The 16,572-nt window shown below is 43.1% G+C and overlaps 1 protein-coding gene across 2 annotated transcripts in view; it reads right to left on the bottom strand.

Annotated features, from left to right (window-relative positions):
- The window catches only part of elp4 (elongator acetyltransferase complex subunit 4), a 56,845-nt gene that overhangs the window by 27,471 nt on the left and 12,802 nt on the right, over positions 1 to 16,572 (bottom strand). For both annotated transcript variants that reach the window (XM_017725619.2, XM_017725620.2), the window contains exons 4-6: positions 14,975 to 15,103; positions 10,636 to 10,763; positions 3,723 to 3,804 (exon numbers count right to left, since the gene is read on the bottom strand). In XM_017725619.2, the coding sequence (XP_017581108.1) occupies positions 3,723 to 3,804; positions 10,636 to 10,763; positions 14,975 to 15,103 (339 nt within the window). The remainder of the gene's footprint in view (positions 1 to 3,722; positions 3,805 to 10,635; positions 10,764 to 14,974; positions 15,104 to 16,572) is intronic.

Raw genomic sequence — 16,572 nt, 5'->3', positions numbered from 1 at the left:
ACTGTTTGTTTATTTTCTTGATAATTTTGGCTCGTAAACTGCAAATCAAGCTTTTAATCAGGTTGTTAAACTATTACCCTCAAATGTACACACACTCAATCTCTCTTTAAAAAGATGGTTCTTCAAAAGGTTCTTTAGTAAAGACAACGGCTCTACAGAACCACAAACACTCAAAGAACTCTTTGCATGATTTAGGGGTTCTCCGCACTGTGAAACCGCACCGTGTGTTCTATATAGCACTAAAACGGCTTCTGCTATTGTCACAAGTCAAGCTTGTAACAACAGAAGAAGGAACACAGAACACAGAACCCCAACCCTCAAAAAGGGGCTTAAGAACCATAGTTTTAAGTGTGCACCAGCTGTGAGTTCGTACAGATGCTGCAGAGATCAACCTGATCAGAAACAGAACTGTGGGTGAAATCTGACGCAGGTCTGATGAAGAAGGTTCTGAGAATTTTCTGCTCGTCATCAGTTCTAAAACAAACAGCTGTGCTCCAAAAGCTCATCTGCAGCTCAGAAAGGCAGGTGGTCCTCATCTGTATTATAGTTTGTTATTTGATTTGGTCACATGACGCGCTGACCAAAGCTGTCGATTCACTGCGGCTCCATCATCGTCGTCCAGAGCTCCATTCTGACCCCCAATCACCAACATCTAAACTAAACAAACTTCTCTCAGCCAGGCCTCCACCAGACCGGGCTCAGCTCTTCCTGTAGGGGGCGGAGCTTCCTGTCTCACTTCACTCACACTGCCTCTGCAGGTGTGTGTGTGTGTGTGTGTGTGTGTGTGTGTGTGTGCTTAAAGGGAGAAAGGTTTGAAACCTACAAAAATCTGAAAAACAGACAAAAACTAAAAGATTTTAATAAGGAAAGTAAACGTAGCTATTTAAGAGTTTTGTTTGGGTTGTCAGGTGGGTTGTCCAAACTGCCCCCCCCCAACCCCCCTCACCCCCCTCACCCCCCCACCCCAAAAATGAAGACCCAAAAGGTGTCCAAAATAACTCTAATTAAATTTCACTGCACCTTTAACTCATACAATACAAACATACAATAACATTAATTTTGTAATATATACAGAATGTATATATTTTACTGCAGCTCATTCTAAACTGTGCTGGCTAATTAGTTAAAGCTAATTAGTTAAAGCTAATGTCCGCCTGTCTTGATTGACCAAGTTTGCTCCAAGCTCTTTCCTCTGAAACTTACTTTGCACAAGGATGTGAACGCAGACGCTCTGAGCTATGCAGATGGGGTTTTGCGTGTAGTTGCGATCAAAAACATCTCATGACGCATTTCAAAACGCAATGCAAATGGGAGTTGCATTCTGATCGATACAGCAAGGGGGCGCTATAATGACAGTCAAGCCTGTCCAAGTGGTCTCACACTGTTTCTCAACAGCGGAGTCTCACACAAACACAGTGTACATAAACAAACACACGATCCTTAATGGCCTTTCCATTCCGGCAGAACAGGTAAAGCAGCTCACCCTCCACTGTCCTCGTTTAGCGGCTGGAATAACAGTAGGTCCTCTGTGATTTGTCCTCTAGCGCCCCCTTCAGTACTGAGTGTATTAACCACCACAGTACCGTAAGAGCACACAGTGAGTTGGTACCGAAGGACCGAGTACTTGCAGTCATTTGCTGGCCTTAGTTTTAGCTGATGTTAGTTAGATAACTATGTCAACGTTCACTCATTTTAACTGACGGCTGATCAGCACCAGCATTCTAGCTTTCTAATTTGGGTTTTACAACAGCTTCAGCTGAAAATCACTGCATATAATTTAAACCCTTCTGTTTATATGACGTCAGAATCATTAGTATTAGCAGATATTTGCTCAGAGAGATGATGTTCAGGTGTCTCTGGTTTCTCGGACTGACGTACGATGTGTTTATTGAACTCCAGAAGAGCAGAATTTAAAATTCAAGTTTAAAATTTAAAAGATTACTTTTAAGTCTACTCGAGTAATTATGATTTTAATGTAAAAACACTGGTATTTGAGCGCAGTTTTGGCTGCTCTGCCTGAATCCAGTGGGACGGCCGAACGCGCTCTGAGGAAAGCGCCGACCGCCAGATCGCTTACGTCAGCTAACAGACGCCTGTGCTGACCAGCATGGCGCTGAGTGATGGGGGGAGAAGGGAGGCCACACCACCCACCCAGAGAGAGCGAGGCCAATTGTGCTCTCTTGGCCTCCCGGCCACGGACGGCTGCAGCATCACTAGGGATCGAACTCGCCATCTCCTGATGACACGGTCAACGCTTAGACAGTCGTGCCACTCGGGAGCCCCCAAACACCTTGCTATTATTTTAATGCTCTATATTTACTGTCACAGCTTCTCACGCTGCAGGAACACCGGGCTTCACTCAGAGTTCCTGAGTTTACTCTTAAGTGTGTTCTTGAGGAAGGTCCTAAGAAAAAGTCTACGTCAGATTCACGACGTGTTCCTAAAGCGCAGAACTGTCCTCACCTTTGTGCTCTTGAGTGTGTGTAGATTCTAGGTGTAGATGAACGTCAGAATCTTCGTCAGGACTGCGTAAGTGTTTTTTTTTAAAGGGTCAGATGTTAAATGGGGAAGATTATGTGGGCAGTTCAGCATTGACAAGCTGCTAGAAGAAGGAGCTGAAGGAGCTGTGATGCTGAGCTACCTCGTTTTGATGTGGACCATCATAAAAACGTCCCACATGCACAGCGAACTGAACCAGACATCATGTGAAGGCCTGAGATTTTTGATTGGCCGGGGGTCAAGTGTCTGGTCCTAATCCAGGATTGTGAGCGGTGCTGATTTTACTCTGACTGAGTGGAAATGTTTTTATTTCTAAGTCACACACAATCAGTTCAGAAACAACCGCATTAAAGTCACATAAAAGTCAGAACTGAGCAATGGTGCAGCAAACCATTGCTGGGGGTGTTAAAGGGGTGCAGGAGGAGGGATTGGAGGTGTGAGGGCATGTGTGTGTGTGTGTGGGGGGGGGGGTCTCTGGGGGTTATTCAGTCCATGTGCCCCTCAGAAGGAGCTAATGAATATGAACAGACAGCAGCCGTATTGCTCAGTGTCTGTCTCAGCCTGTTTATCGGGCTGCTAATGGGACTTGGCTTAAAGGGGGAAAAGCCCAAGGGAGCCCCCCGACTCCCCTGAGAGAGAGAAAGAGGAAGACACAACACAGAAAAAAATGACAAGAAGAATGAGAGTACAATGGGTGTCAAACGACACCCAGCAAGGGGGAGGGAGGGGGATTACGGCAAAAAGCAACATGAGAGACAATCAAACAGTGAATCAGCCGAATGAGTAAAATACAGTCCTCCTCCCACCATCAACGACACCCTGAACTACACACAGCAACACTGGGACCCTCAACACTGCAGAACATCAGCCTTATAAAAACCCTGTTTTGATTGTTGCTATTTGAGCAACAGCTGTTCTCTATAATGTGTGAAACGTTCTTGGTGAATCGACCAATAGAAATGCACAAAAAGTATTTACAGTAATGTAAATTAAAAGTTAACATGTTTTGATGATATACACAGCGGTGACAATGACAAATGCATTAAAACTATTAGATTTACTTTCACACATCTGTAAAACAATATTTGAGAATTGCTGATGCAAATAAAGATCTACATACATACATATTTAAAAAGGTGTTTTGCAAATGCCCTTAATGAACTCATCACCCATTTCTCAGATCAAAACTCATATTTAACTCATATATATGGAAAGAGACCAACCTGTGAACTGGACCCATCAAAGCCTTCATTCCGGATAACTGTTTGAATTGACTGCAGCAAACCAGAATAGGGTCCTAAAGAGCTGGACAGAGGACGAGAAAGAACAGAGTTAAACAAGTCGGATATTTGGAGCCCACAAAATTCTGTCTGAACCGACTGTAGCCCACAAAATTCAGTCTGAATTCAACTGTAGCCCACAAAATTCTGTCTGAACCGACTGTAGCCCACAAAATTCTGTCTGAACCGACTGTAGCCCACAAAATTCAGTCTGAACCGACTGTAGCCCCACAAAATTCAGTCTGAACCGACTGTAGCCCACAAAATTCAGTCTGAACCGACTGTAGCCCACAAAATTCTGTCTGAACCGACTGTAGCCGACAAAATTCTGTCTGAATTCGACTGTAGCCCACAAAATTCTGTCTGAACCGACTGTAGCCGACAAAATTCTGTCTGAACCGACTGTAGCCCACAAAATTCAGTCTGAACCGACTGTAGCCCCACAAAATTCAGTCTGAACCGACTGTAGCCCACAAAATTCAGTCTGAACCGACTGTAGCCGACAAAATTCTGTCTGAACCGACTGTAGCCGACAAAATTCTGTCTGAATTCGACTGTAGCCCACAAAATTCAGTCTGAACCGACTGTAGCCCACAAAATTCTGTCTGAACCGACTGTAGCCCACAAAATTCAGTCTGAATCGACTGTAGCCCACAAAATTCAGTCTGAACCGACTGTAGCCCACAAAATTCTGTCTGAACCGACTGTAGCCCACAAAATTCTGTCTGAATTCGACTGTAGCCCACAAAATTCTGTCTGAACCGACTGTAGCCCACAAAATTCTGTCTGAACCGACTGTAGCCCACAAAATTCTGTCTGAATTCGACTGTAGCCCACAAAATTCAGTCTGAACCGACTGTAGCCCCACAAAATTCAGTCTGAACCGACTGTAGCCCCACAAAATTCTGTCTGAACCGTCTGTAGCCCACAAAATTCAGTCTGAACCGACTGTAGCCCACAAAATTCAGTCTGAACCGACTGTAGCCCACAAAATTCAGTCTGAACCGACTGTAGCCCACAAAATTCTGTCTGAATCGACTGTAGCCCACAAAATTCAGTCTGAACCGACTGTAGCCCACAAAATTCAGTCTGAACCGACTGTAGCCCACAAAATTCTGTCTGAACTCGACTGTAGCCCACAAAATTCTGTCTGAACCGACTGTAGCCCACAAAATTCTGTCTGAACACGACTGTAGCCCACAAAATTCTGTCTGAACTCGACTGTAGCCCACAAAATTCTGTCTGAACCGACTGTAGCCCACAAAATTCTGTCTGAACTCGACTGTAGCCCACAAAATTCTGTCTGAACTCGACTGTAGCCCACAAAATTCTGTCTGAACCGACTGTAGCCCACAAAATTCTGTCTGAACTCGACTGTAGCCCACAAAATTCTGTCTGAACTCGACTGTAGCCCACAAAATTCTGTCTGAACCGACTGTAGCCCACAAAATTCTGTCTGAACCGACTGTAGCCCACAAAATTCTGTCTGAACCGACTGTAGCCCACAAAATTCTGTCTGAACTCGACTGTAGCCCACAAAATTCTGTCTGAACCGACTGTAGCCCACAAAATTCTGTCTGAACCGACTGTAGCCCACAAAATTCTGTCTGAACTCGACTGTAGCCCACAAAATTCTGTCTGATCCGACTGTAGCCCACAAAATTCTGCCTGAACTCGACTGTAGCCCACAAAAGTCTGCCTGAACCGACTGTAGCCCACAAAATTCTGCCTGAACTCGACTGTAGCCCACAAAATTCTGTATGAACCGACTGTAGCCCACAAAATTCTGTCTGAACCGACTGTAGCCCACAAAATTCTGTCTGAATTCGACTGTAGCCCACAAAATTCTGTCTGAACTCGACTGTAGCCCACAAAATTCTGTCTGAACCGACTGTAGCCCACAAAATTCTGTCTGAACTCGACTGTAGCCCACAAAATTCTGTCTGAACCGACTGTAGCCCACAAAATTCTGTCTGAACTCGACTGTAGCCCACAAAATTCTGTCTGATCCGACTGTAGCCCACAAAATTCTGCCTGAACTTGACTTTAGCCCACAAAAGTCTGCCTGAACCGACTGTAGCCCACAAAATTCTGCCTGAACTCGACTGTAGCCCACAAAATTCTGTCTGAACCGACTGTAGCCCACAAAATTCAGTCTGAACCGACTGTAGCCCACAAAATTCTGTCTGATCCGACTGTAGCCCACAAAATTCTGCCTGAACTTGACTGTAGCCCACAAAAGTCTGCCTGAACCGACTGTAGAAATGCAAATTTGACTGACTTTGCAGGAACTGCTGAAAAGTGCTGAGTTCTGTTAAAGATCTGCTTACAAAGGAACTTTTGCCACAGATCAACATGCGTCTCAACAGGCCAGCTTGTGCAGGATGATGCACAAAGCTGCTTCTCTAGAGAAAAGCAGAAGGCCAGCCTGACTCCGCCTGTCTGCAGACCCATATTAACACAGCACTAATGAAATCAAATTAATGAAAGAGTCTTGCCCCTCTGTCAGCTCTGCCGTGTCCCCTGAGGCTCCAGCCAGCGAGTGTGTTGAAACAGAACGGAACAGTGATTTTTCCGTCACTGCCACCAGCGTTTCCAAGTTAAATCAGGGGGAAGATCTGCACAGTTATCAAGGACCTTCAGTTCCTCTACAAAATCTCTGTGGTGTGAACTTCCTGTGGAGTCGCTTTGAGCCTCAGGACCGTTTGGTGTGGAATAAACTCACCGTGTAGTTTAGAAAGCGCAAATGTTCACTTGAAAGTTCTTAATCAGGTAAAAGGTAATTTCACAAACAAGCATACAGCAAATCATCGCTGTAAGAAAAAAAAACGTATCTCCAAAACAGTGACTTTACAGCAGAAGGAAAAATGGAGTGGAGTTTATTTTAGACCATTTTTATTGTTCAGCTTTCAAATTCTGTTAAAAAATTGTTTTAAGAGTGATGAAACATTTCCCCAGCTGACTCACACGCAAACCGACTCGCTCTGGCCTCAGCACTGCTCTAATGAGTGCATTTCTAATGGAGCTGCACTGCTTTTATACACTGTCTAGTGAGCTAGTCTGCCGCAACAGAAGAAACACAGTAGTAAATCTCAGCCATTTAGATTGAATTTGTTACTACAGCAATAAAAGCAAAAAATGAAGCCAATACACTCAAATATATCTGTTCATATGCTTTAAAAATGAGTTCTGTTAGCTCATATACTATCACAACGGCTGCGTGGTCAAGTGACATCATATGAATAATAAAAACTGATTTGTATTGTGCTGATAACTCTCTGTTGTGAGAGTTGACATAAATTTTATGATTTAATGGGTGTTTCCTGGACATCAGTGAGGCTTTCAGCAGCTACACTGATTCACTGCAGCGCTCGAGTTGTCGCTGAACTCAGGAGCTTTAGGTCATTTCATGATCCATCTCAGACTCTTCACATGTCCTTGCGCATGTTGCTGTGCTGTTCAAGTGTGAGAGCTTCTTCTGCCACCTGTGCCTTCTAGGAAATTGTGGAGAAAGCTGTGAATCACCCATCAGCTGAGAAGTGTATCTGAACCAGGTCAAGACCACAGCTTCCTGCAGCACCTTTCAGACCGTCAGCCACATCGCAGTGCTTGTTTACTCCTCAGTAAAGGTCTGTGGGAGCAGGAATCAGAGCCCACCCATAAACCCCCCCATTCCCACTGAGCACGCTCAGTAAAGGCTCAGTCCACGGAGGTTAACAGCCGACAGGTGAGTTAATTAATCCTCCGTCTGAAACAACAGGCTTGGCTTCACCTGGAGAGCAATTAATGCCAATTACAGCAGGAGTGAAACGGAGCAATTTAACAGCCTGGAAAACGACGTGTAGCTCCTCCACAGCGGCGGGAGAGAGAGAGAGAGGGGATGGGGGTGGGGTTTGTGTGGAGACGTCACAGTAGCACTGAATCTTCAGGATAATTTTGTGAAGGGGGGAACTCCGAAAGCTGTGAAATACCAGAGAAAGAAATTTTGGTGGAGCTCCAACTAATAATTATTGCTGTGATCAATCAATCTACAGACTACTCAGAAGTTCAGTCTTAGAAGTTGGTCGATCATTTTCAGCTTCTCAACATTAAAGCACAAATTTAGACTCATCAGTGCATCAAACCACGTTAGTGGCTGATGGGGGCAGTTTTGGTGTCTGTCAGTTCTTCCACGTCGCTGTTAGGAGAACCATTTTCTCTGCAGTTCTTAATCAGTTTTTGAACTCCAGTTTTGGAAACTCACTTATTCTCCTTTGTCTTTCTCCTTCATTACACTCTTTTTCTCATGTCTGATCTCCTCTCACATACCTCCTGAAAAAGTAATAACTTTTACATTAGAAAAAATGGTTTGTCAGCTCAACCAAAAGATGACTGAAGCAGTCATTCATCTAAAGCATTTATTCCAGCTGAATATAATTAGTTCATTTACCTGCTGTCTATTTTTCCATTGAACGTAATGACCGTTTTGATAAGTAAATGAAGGAGGTCTGTAATTATCCAGACGTCTTCTGTCAGAGAGCGAGTGAGGATCATATAAACATTATGAAGCTGAATTCTTCAGATCCAGATCATAAATCCAGTTTCTGCTCCTGGATGTTGTGATTAATGGGTAGTTAACTGACCTGTTGGCGTGACTGTTTGGCCACTTACTGTCATTCTTTCCTGTGACGCTAAATCTAGAACCGGAAAACTGGATCGAGCTGTTATAGAGCATTACATTAATTGAATCTAATTAAATTGCACATTTACACATGAACAGCGCAACTGTTTAAACGTTGTCCGTGTCATCAGAGATCGCGGGTTCGGTCCCTGGTGATGCTACAGCCGAGCGTAGCCGGGAGTCCAAGACAGCACAGCTGGCCTCGCTCTCTCTGGGTGGGTAGCATGGTCCCCCCTTCTCCCCCCCATTACTTCATGCAATACTAGTCAGCGCAGGAGTCTGTTAGCTGACGTAACAGAACTGGCGGTTGGTGCTTTCCTCAGAGTGCATTTAGCTGCTCAGTGAGCAGCAGTTCGAAAAAATGCGGTGACTGGCTTCACAGGTCTTGGAGGAAGCCTGTGCTAGCCTCCGAGCGTTGGTAGTGTCATGTGACTGAGGGAGTCCTAACTAGTGGGTGGAACTGGAGACGACTATATTGGGGAGCAAATTGGGGAAAAATCCCCCCAAATTCACTTATAACCATCATTCTGACAGTACTGCTGCACTGGACATCCACAGCGCCGTGTTATTATACCATCTGTTATAGATGAGCTAGACCAATTAGATCCAACCAAACCTGTGTTGTGACATCACAAACTACATTTATTTCTTATTTTTATATGTAACTTATAGACTTTACTGTACTTCAAATACATACATATATATATATATATATATATATATATATATATATATATATATATATATATATATATATATATATACATACATAAAACAATAACGCAATCTTAAATCTTGAATGACAAACTGATTTTCTCAGATCAATAGTCAAAATATGACCCATGTGGAACTTCCACGTTTTCTATGAGAAAATATTTCAGCTCATTCTGTATAGAAACTGTAATCATTTACTGTTTTTACATACTGACAGCTTTTCATCGTTGATCAATCACAGCAGTTCTAACAGCTCCAGGCTGCCTGTGCGAGTCACGGCTGTGGATCAGCTCTTCACTCTCTGTCCATCAGCCTGCTGGAAAATACAGATAAAGACTAAAAGCTAAAAGTTTTACGGCTGCATCACCATAAAACAATAATAAACTCAACCGTAACGCAGCGTCAGGAAAAGTGACGACAGAATTCCTGAAAATACGTCAACCCGACCTCAACGTCCAGCGATTCCCGACTGGACACACACTCTCAGACTGTCCGAGGCCTCAGGAACATACACTCCCCCCGAGCAAACAGGGCCTGCTGCAGCACTAACGCTGATAAACAGACGCGCGTCTGTTTGCAGACATAAAAAGCTCAGAGAGCTCCATAAACCCAGAGCTCCAGATTGATTTGTTTGCGCTGCGGAGGTGACCGGCAGGCTTTAATGTTCAAAATGCCCTGAGCGCTTCACAACCGTAAAAAACTTCCACACCGCAAACACCACGCTCACCAAACACCATCCAGCCTCTCGGCCATCGCCCAGCAGGAGCATGAGCTCAGCGCTTTATTAGAGTCCATCCACACCATAAAAACCAGCCTCAGTCACGGTTCCCCAGAAACCTCGGACATCACAAGAGGAGGACATTGCAAACATCCAACCCCCAACATCCATTATCCAACATCCAACATCCAACATCCAACATCTAATCTCTAGTATTCACCACAGTTGAGAAACTGTGGAAAGTGCAGATTCTGAACGTTCAATCCATCACATCACATCAGTGTCCGTGAGTAGAAGAGAAGATACTTCACTGTTTTTACAATATTACTTATTAATTAGTATTATTTGTTTTTGACAAATTTTAACAAATAATTTGTTAATGCAAACAGAAATAATTCTAAACCTGTTCATTCAGAATGGAAATATCATATAAATTATTATGCGACTATGTAACTGCTCTTTAAATATTAACAACATTTAAATAATCACAACATTCTGTAATTTAATAACTCTAAGCATGACAATAATAGCCTCACAATAGACAAACAATAGCCTTATAACAGACTAACAATCACATTTTTTATTATTATTATTAGTTATTATAATAACTTATAATAAAAGTTATAATAGTTACAATAATAAACATTTAAAAAAATAACTTAATACATAAACAAATAACTAATTATAAGAACTAATATTATTATTAGCTTTTGTTAACTAATAACTGCTGACTAAAGTGAAGGTGCTGCTGAAGTTCTGCTCACCTGCTCCGCTCCTCTGTTTCCTCTGGAAGGTAGAAGGTGTGAAACTGAGTGGCCTGCAACAGTTGTGGGTCCATCCGCTTAGAGAGGTCATAGTAATGTCCGAAACGAAATGAGGAGACCGGCTCGGTCTGGAAAGATCAGAAACATCAACAGGGAGAAGAAATGTCACCTTTTATTCAGTATGAACTCACCATTCTGCACCAACAGAGACATTTACAGCCCTAAATCTACGACTATAACAGTGTTTAACTCTATGGAACTGAGCGTCTGGCCGGTGACACGTTCTGAGAATGTGTCTCTTTAAGATGCTTGATTTGCTGCTGGAGGAGCTGCAGCACTACAGGTTCACACTGGACAGTGAAGAGCATCGGTCACAATCACAGATGCACTGAGTTTACCATCAATGAGTAAAAGATGCAGGAGGATTAATTCCTGTCTGACGTTTCTGAGCATGTCAGCTCATTCTGATCAGTGAGAGATTATAAGTGATTTGTTTTATCAGAATAACGACTGAACATCACAGATGTGTGGATTATATTCATATTTGTGTGTTTTCTCATTCAGAAACAAAGTTTGTGACATAAACTGAAAAAACCCTCTGATTTTCCAGCTTTTTTAGTGCAGACTCTTTTCTGAGTCACTTTAAAGAGTTAAAGTGCAGGTTTTGTTTGTTTTGGTTTCTTTCTAAGCCACTTCTGCTGTTTACTGTGCAAATCTTACTCTACTGAGAACTTAATCTCCTTCTAACCACACTGAGCACTCCGGCCTATAAAAGCACACTTACGAGCAGACAGATGTTTTTTTCTGCTGTCGATTGTTGGGGGGTAGGAGGCGGGGGGGGTTGGGTTCTGTTGGGGGTGGGGGGGTTGGGGGGGGTTGGAGCCGTGGAGTTTGTAATGAGCCCCTAATCTGCTCTGATGTGGATCAGTGACCCCAACATGCTGCTGCTAAACTCAGGTCAGATGAACAATTGCCTGACTGGACTTAATCTAAGAGCTCAAAAGGAACTCTAAGAAACTCCATAGAACTCGATGGAATTTCTGGAACTCTACAGAAATCTACAGTACTCTTTAGATCTCTAATTCTACAGAACTCTTTGTACAACTCTTTAGAACTCTTAACAAAATTAGAGAGAGGCAGTTGTAGAGTGAGAGAGTAACAGAGTGATAGTGATAAAAAGAGTTATGGAGTGACACAGAGAGTAATGGTGTGAGAGAGAGTAAGAGAGTGATAGAGAAAGAGAGTGATAGAGAAAGAGAGAGATAGAGTGAGAGTGTAATGGAGTGACAGTGAGAGAGGGTAAATCTCTGAACTGCAGTGTTTTGGGGGATTATAGGCAGTAGGAGACTTTCTCTGAGCAGGGTTCTCAGGGTGGGGGCAGTGTTGGGGGGCAGTATGTTGGAGGCATTTTGGGGGTCATTGTGAGTCAGAGATGAGAGTAAATGAACCACCCCCTACCCGACCCACCCTGGTCTGAGCGGGCTTAGTGGGAGTAATCCTGCTGCAGTAAATGGAGGCTTCAGAACCTGTTTAGAGCTGTGTATGATTTATTACAGAAACAAAGTCAGAGAAATGAGGAAACACAGCTACAGAGACGGAGTCACAGGTGAAACTGACGCCTTACCTGACCCATCACACCAACCTCAACAGAGCAGAGCAACTTAAACCAGCGCTACACTTTACACAGCCAGAGAACCTAACACACTCTGAGTGCCGCTGAACACGCCATCATAAATATACTCATAAAAATACAGTGGTGCTTGAAAGTTTGTGAACTTATTGTGAAATTTTCTATATTTCTGCATAAATTTGACCTAAAACTTCATCAGATTTTCACACAAGTCCTAAAATTAGATGAAGAGAATCCAGTTAAACAAATGACACTAACTTATTATACTTGGTCATTTATTTATTGAGGAAAATGATCCAATATTACATTACAATGATCCAAAATCTGTGAGTGGGAAAAGTCTGTGAACCTGTAGGATTAGCAGCTCATTTGAAGGTGAAATTAGAGTCAGGTGTGTTCAATCAGTGGGATGACGATCAGGTGTGAGTGGCCACCCTGTTTTATTTAAAGAACAGGGATCAAGTCCGCTCTTCACAACACACGTTTATGGAAGTGCGTCACGGCCTGAACAAAGAAGCTTTCTCAGAAAAAGCGTTGCTGATGCTCATCAGGCTGGAAAAGGTTACAGAACCATCTCTAAAGAGTTTGGACTCCACCAAACCACAATCAGACAGACTGTGTACATTCAACACCATCGTTTCCCTCCCCAGGAGCGGTCGACCAACAAAGATCACTCCAAGAGCAGTGGTGGACAGTAACTAAGTAAATGTAATTCGTTACTGTACTTAAGTAGTTTTTTTGTGTATCTATACTTTACTGAAGTTTTTCCATTTTGGGTGATTTTTTACTTTCACTCCACTACATTATGAGAAATCTGTAGTTTCTTTTGGTTTATGTATGACCTGTTGGTCATACCGACCCAGTGCAGCACGCGGTTCAACGTCAGCGCAGCAGCGTAAAACTTTGGGAGAGTCTGTTCAACATAAATGATGAACTAACCTAACTTTGTGTAAATAGAGCTCAATATAGAAATATGTCCACATATGCAGTCGAGACTGACGCGGCTTTTTTCTGAATTTCTACAAACACCATTTCATTTTATAGTAAATGAGTTTGGGCTGGTTTATGTTTATGAACAGACGCCTACAGATCAACATAGTAAAGGAGCTCATCTGTGATCCTGAGTTTAAAGCCAGTTTTTATTCAACTTAAACTTGGAACTAAGTTGTAAATAAATCTGAAACTGAAACTTTGCTTGTGTGTAAAAAGTGATTTCAGAGCCACTCGGTTCTCCCTGATGGAAACTGTTTACCTTCAGTGTTTTGTGCTTCTGATCATTTTAATAGACGTCAGCGTCACTAATTAATGACCTTCTATTAAAAGACTGGTTTACCAAGAGAGACGCTGGAGGACTTTCACCTGAAATGAGTTCATGAAGCCAGTCTGGTTATAAAAATGATAACAGGACATCAGAGCCAGAATTACTCTTTTAGTACTTTTACTTTATACTTAAGTACATTTGAAGGGAAATACTTTAGTACTTTTACTCCAGTGGAGGTCTAAAGGGAGGAGCTTCTACTTTTACTGGAGGAATATTTTACCTTGGGGGTCTCGACTTTAACTCAAGTACATGATTTGTGTACTTCGTCCACCACTGTCCAAGAGTGTATATGAGCAGGTGATAAACCAGACCAATCACAATTACTGTCAATCAGTCATCAAAGTCATCACAATCATTCATCACATTCATCACAGTCATCAACATAACAGGCAAGACAGAATGTTCTTGGTTCAATCACTTTACATGTGTGATACAACACACAGCACTGAATATAATAGCTTATATCACAGCATTAACACATTACACAGCAGGACAGCCCTTCAGCCGAAATACTAAATGTAGGTTACTTGCTAAAGTAGCTTGCTTGCTAGTGAGAATGAACGAGCTAACTCTCCAACCTGTGGCACCTGACTTCGCTTCCTCAGAGTCACTACAATCTAAAGTTGCTTCCTCTGTTCAGAATCAAACCTGTCCTTTGGTGAGCAGAGCTGGAAGCATCCTAACTAAGCTAATGTTAACCAGCTACTTTCTCCTGGTTATCAGCGCTGTTAAATATTTAGAAATTGGTGTTGGACTGAAACATTGGCATTTACTGAACTGCCCCTAAGTGTGGATGTGTCTGTCTGTCTGCCCTGCAATGGACTGGCGACCTGTCCAGGGTGTATCCTGCCTTCTGCCCGAAGACTGCTGGGATAGGCTCCAGCACCCCCCCGCAACCCTGACGGAGAAGCGGCTTAGAAAATGGATGGATGGATGGATGAACTGCTGTTTATTTACCGCGACCCTATCTGGATTAAGTGGCTAACGAAGATGATGATGATGCTGATGAGGATGATGAATTTTAAATTATGCACTGTTTTCTCTCATTTGGCGTTCACGTGAACAAACTGGACGGATTTAATTTGAGTTTGAAATAACGCAGCAGGACGCTGCAGCACAAAACCGACAACATAGAACCAATCAGCGAAAAGCTGTGTTGATAAGTCGTCCCGCTGAATGGTTCTGTGGCTGTGAGCACAGTTAGCTCAGCATGATGTGCTCAGTCCAGATTTTGAATGTTCCATGTGGAACCGTGTCCCTGTGCAAATGCAGCTGCCATGGCTGCCCACCGGGTTCAGAACTGCTCTGCCCTGCACTGCAAAAGAGGCTCATACTTTCATATCTCAGTGGGTGAATGCACTTAATTTAAAACATAAGTGAGCATGTACCTGAACTTTTGGAAAGTTCTGGTAGCGCCAGGCGATCTTCATGGGGTCTGGAGGCTGTGCGTCTGCAGGTGGGAGAGGTTCACCCAGTTTTGGGGTGACATCATCATCCAAAATCGGTAACGGAAGATTCTATGGAACAAAAATCAAACGCAGATAAAACTGAGAGAGGAAAATGAACAGAAGCCTTTAAAATAAGCAAATATAATTGAAGAGAAACAGCAGAACACAGAACAAACGCCTAAACTGGCTGTTCAACCTCTCTGTAAAATAAATCAAGCAACAAAATCCTCTGAGTTAAGGAGAAAAGGCCTCACTCTCCCTCAGGGTCCCACGGTCCACACAGATCAGATAATAATAATAATAGACCGCAGTCTAATAAATAACAGCCAGAATTACAGCTCATAGTAACTGCACAGCCTCATTAATGACATACTTTCAAGACTAGGTAGCACCTCCTGGCCACTATCATTAAGGTTAGCCTCATTAAGAGACAGAGAAAACCCCCAGAGTAGCAAAACAAGCACTGTGGCATTCTAGGAAATGTTACTGAAAGGTGACGAGAGACAAGTACAGAGACATGCACAAAGACAGGCCCAGAGACAGGTACAGAGACAGGTACAGAGACAGGTACAGAGACAGGTACAGAGACAGATACAGAGACAGGTGTAGAAACAGATACAGAGACAGGTGTAGAAACAGATACAGAGACAGGTGTAGAAACAGATACAGAGACAGGTGTAGAGACAGGTACAGAGACAGGTACAGAGACAGGTACAGAGACAGGTGTAGAAACAGATACAGAGACAGGTGTAGAGACAGGTACAGAGACAGGTGTAGAAACAGATACAGAGACAGGTGTAGAGACAGGTACAGAGACAGGTACAGAGACAGGTACAGAGACAGATACAGAGACAGATACAGAGACAGGTGTAGAAACAGATACAGAGACAGGTGTAGAAACAGATACAGAGACAGGTGTAGAAACAGATACAGAGACAGGTATAGAAACAGATACAGAGACAGGTACAGAAACAGGTACAGAGACAGGTGTAGAGACAGATACAAAGACAGGCCCAGAAATAGGTACAGAGACAGGTACAGAGACAGGTATAGAAACAGGTACAGAGACAGGTATAGAGACAGGTACAGAGACAGGTACAGAGACAGGTACAGAGACAGGTATAGAGACAGGTACAGAGACAGGTATAGAAACAGATACAGAGACAGGTGTAGAAACAGATACAGAGACAGGTGTAGAAACAGATACAGAGACAGATACAGAGACAGGTACAGAGACAGGTATAGAGACAGGTACAGAGACAGGTGTAGAAACAGATACAGAGACAGGTACAGAAACAGGTACAGAGACAGGTGTAGAGACAGATACAAAGACAGGCCCAGAAATAGGTACAGAGACAGGTACAGAGACAGGTATAGAAACAGGTACAGAGACAGGTATAGAGACAGGTACAGAGACAGGTATAGAGACAGGTACAGAGACAGGTATAGAGACAGGTACAGAGACAGGTATAGAGACAGGTACAGAGACAGGTACAGAGACAGGTACAGAGACAGATACAGAGACAGGTATAGAAACA

This window comes from Pygocentrus nattereri, chromosome 15 (assembly GCF_015220715.1).
Source record: "Pygocentrus nattereri isolate fPygNat1 chromosome 15, fPygNat1.pri, whole genome shotgun sequence".
In the NCBI taxonomy this organism is placed as follows: Eukaryota; Metazoa; Chordata; class Actinopteri; order Characiformes; family Serrasalmidae; genus Pygocentrus; species Pygocentrus nattereri.
This window is presented reverse-complemented; position numbering and strand designations above follow the sequence as displayed.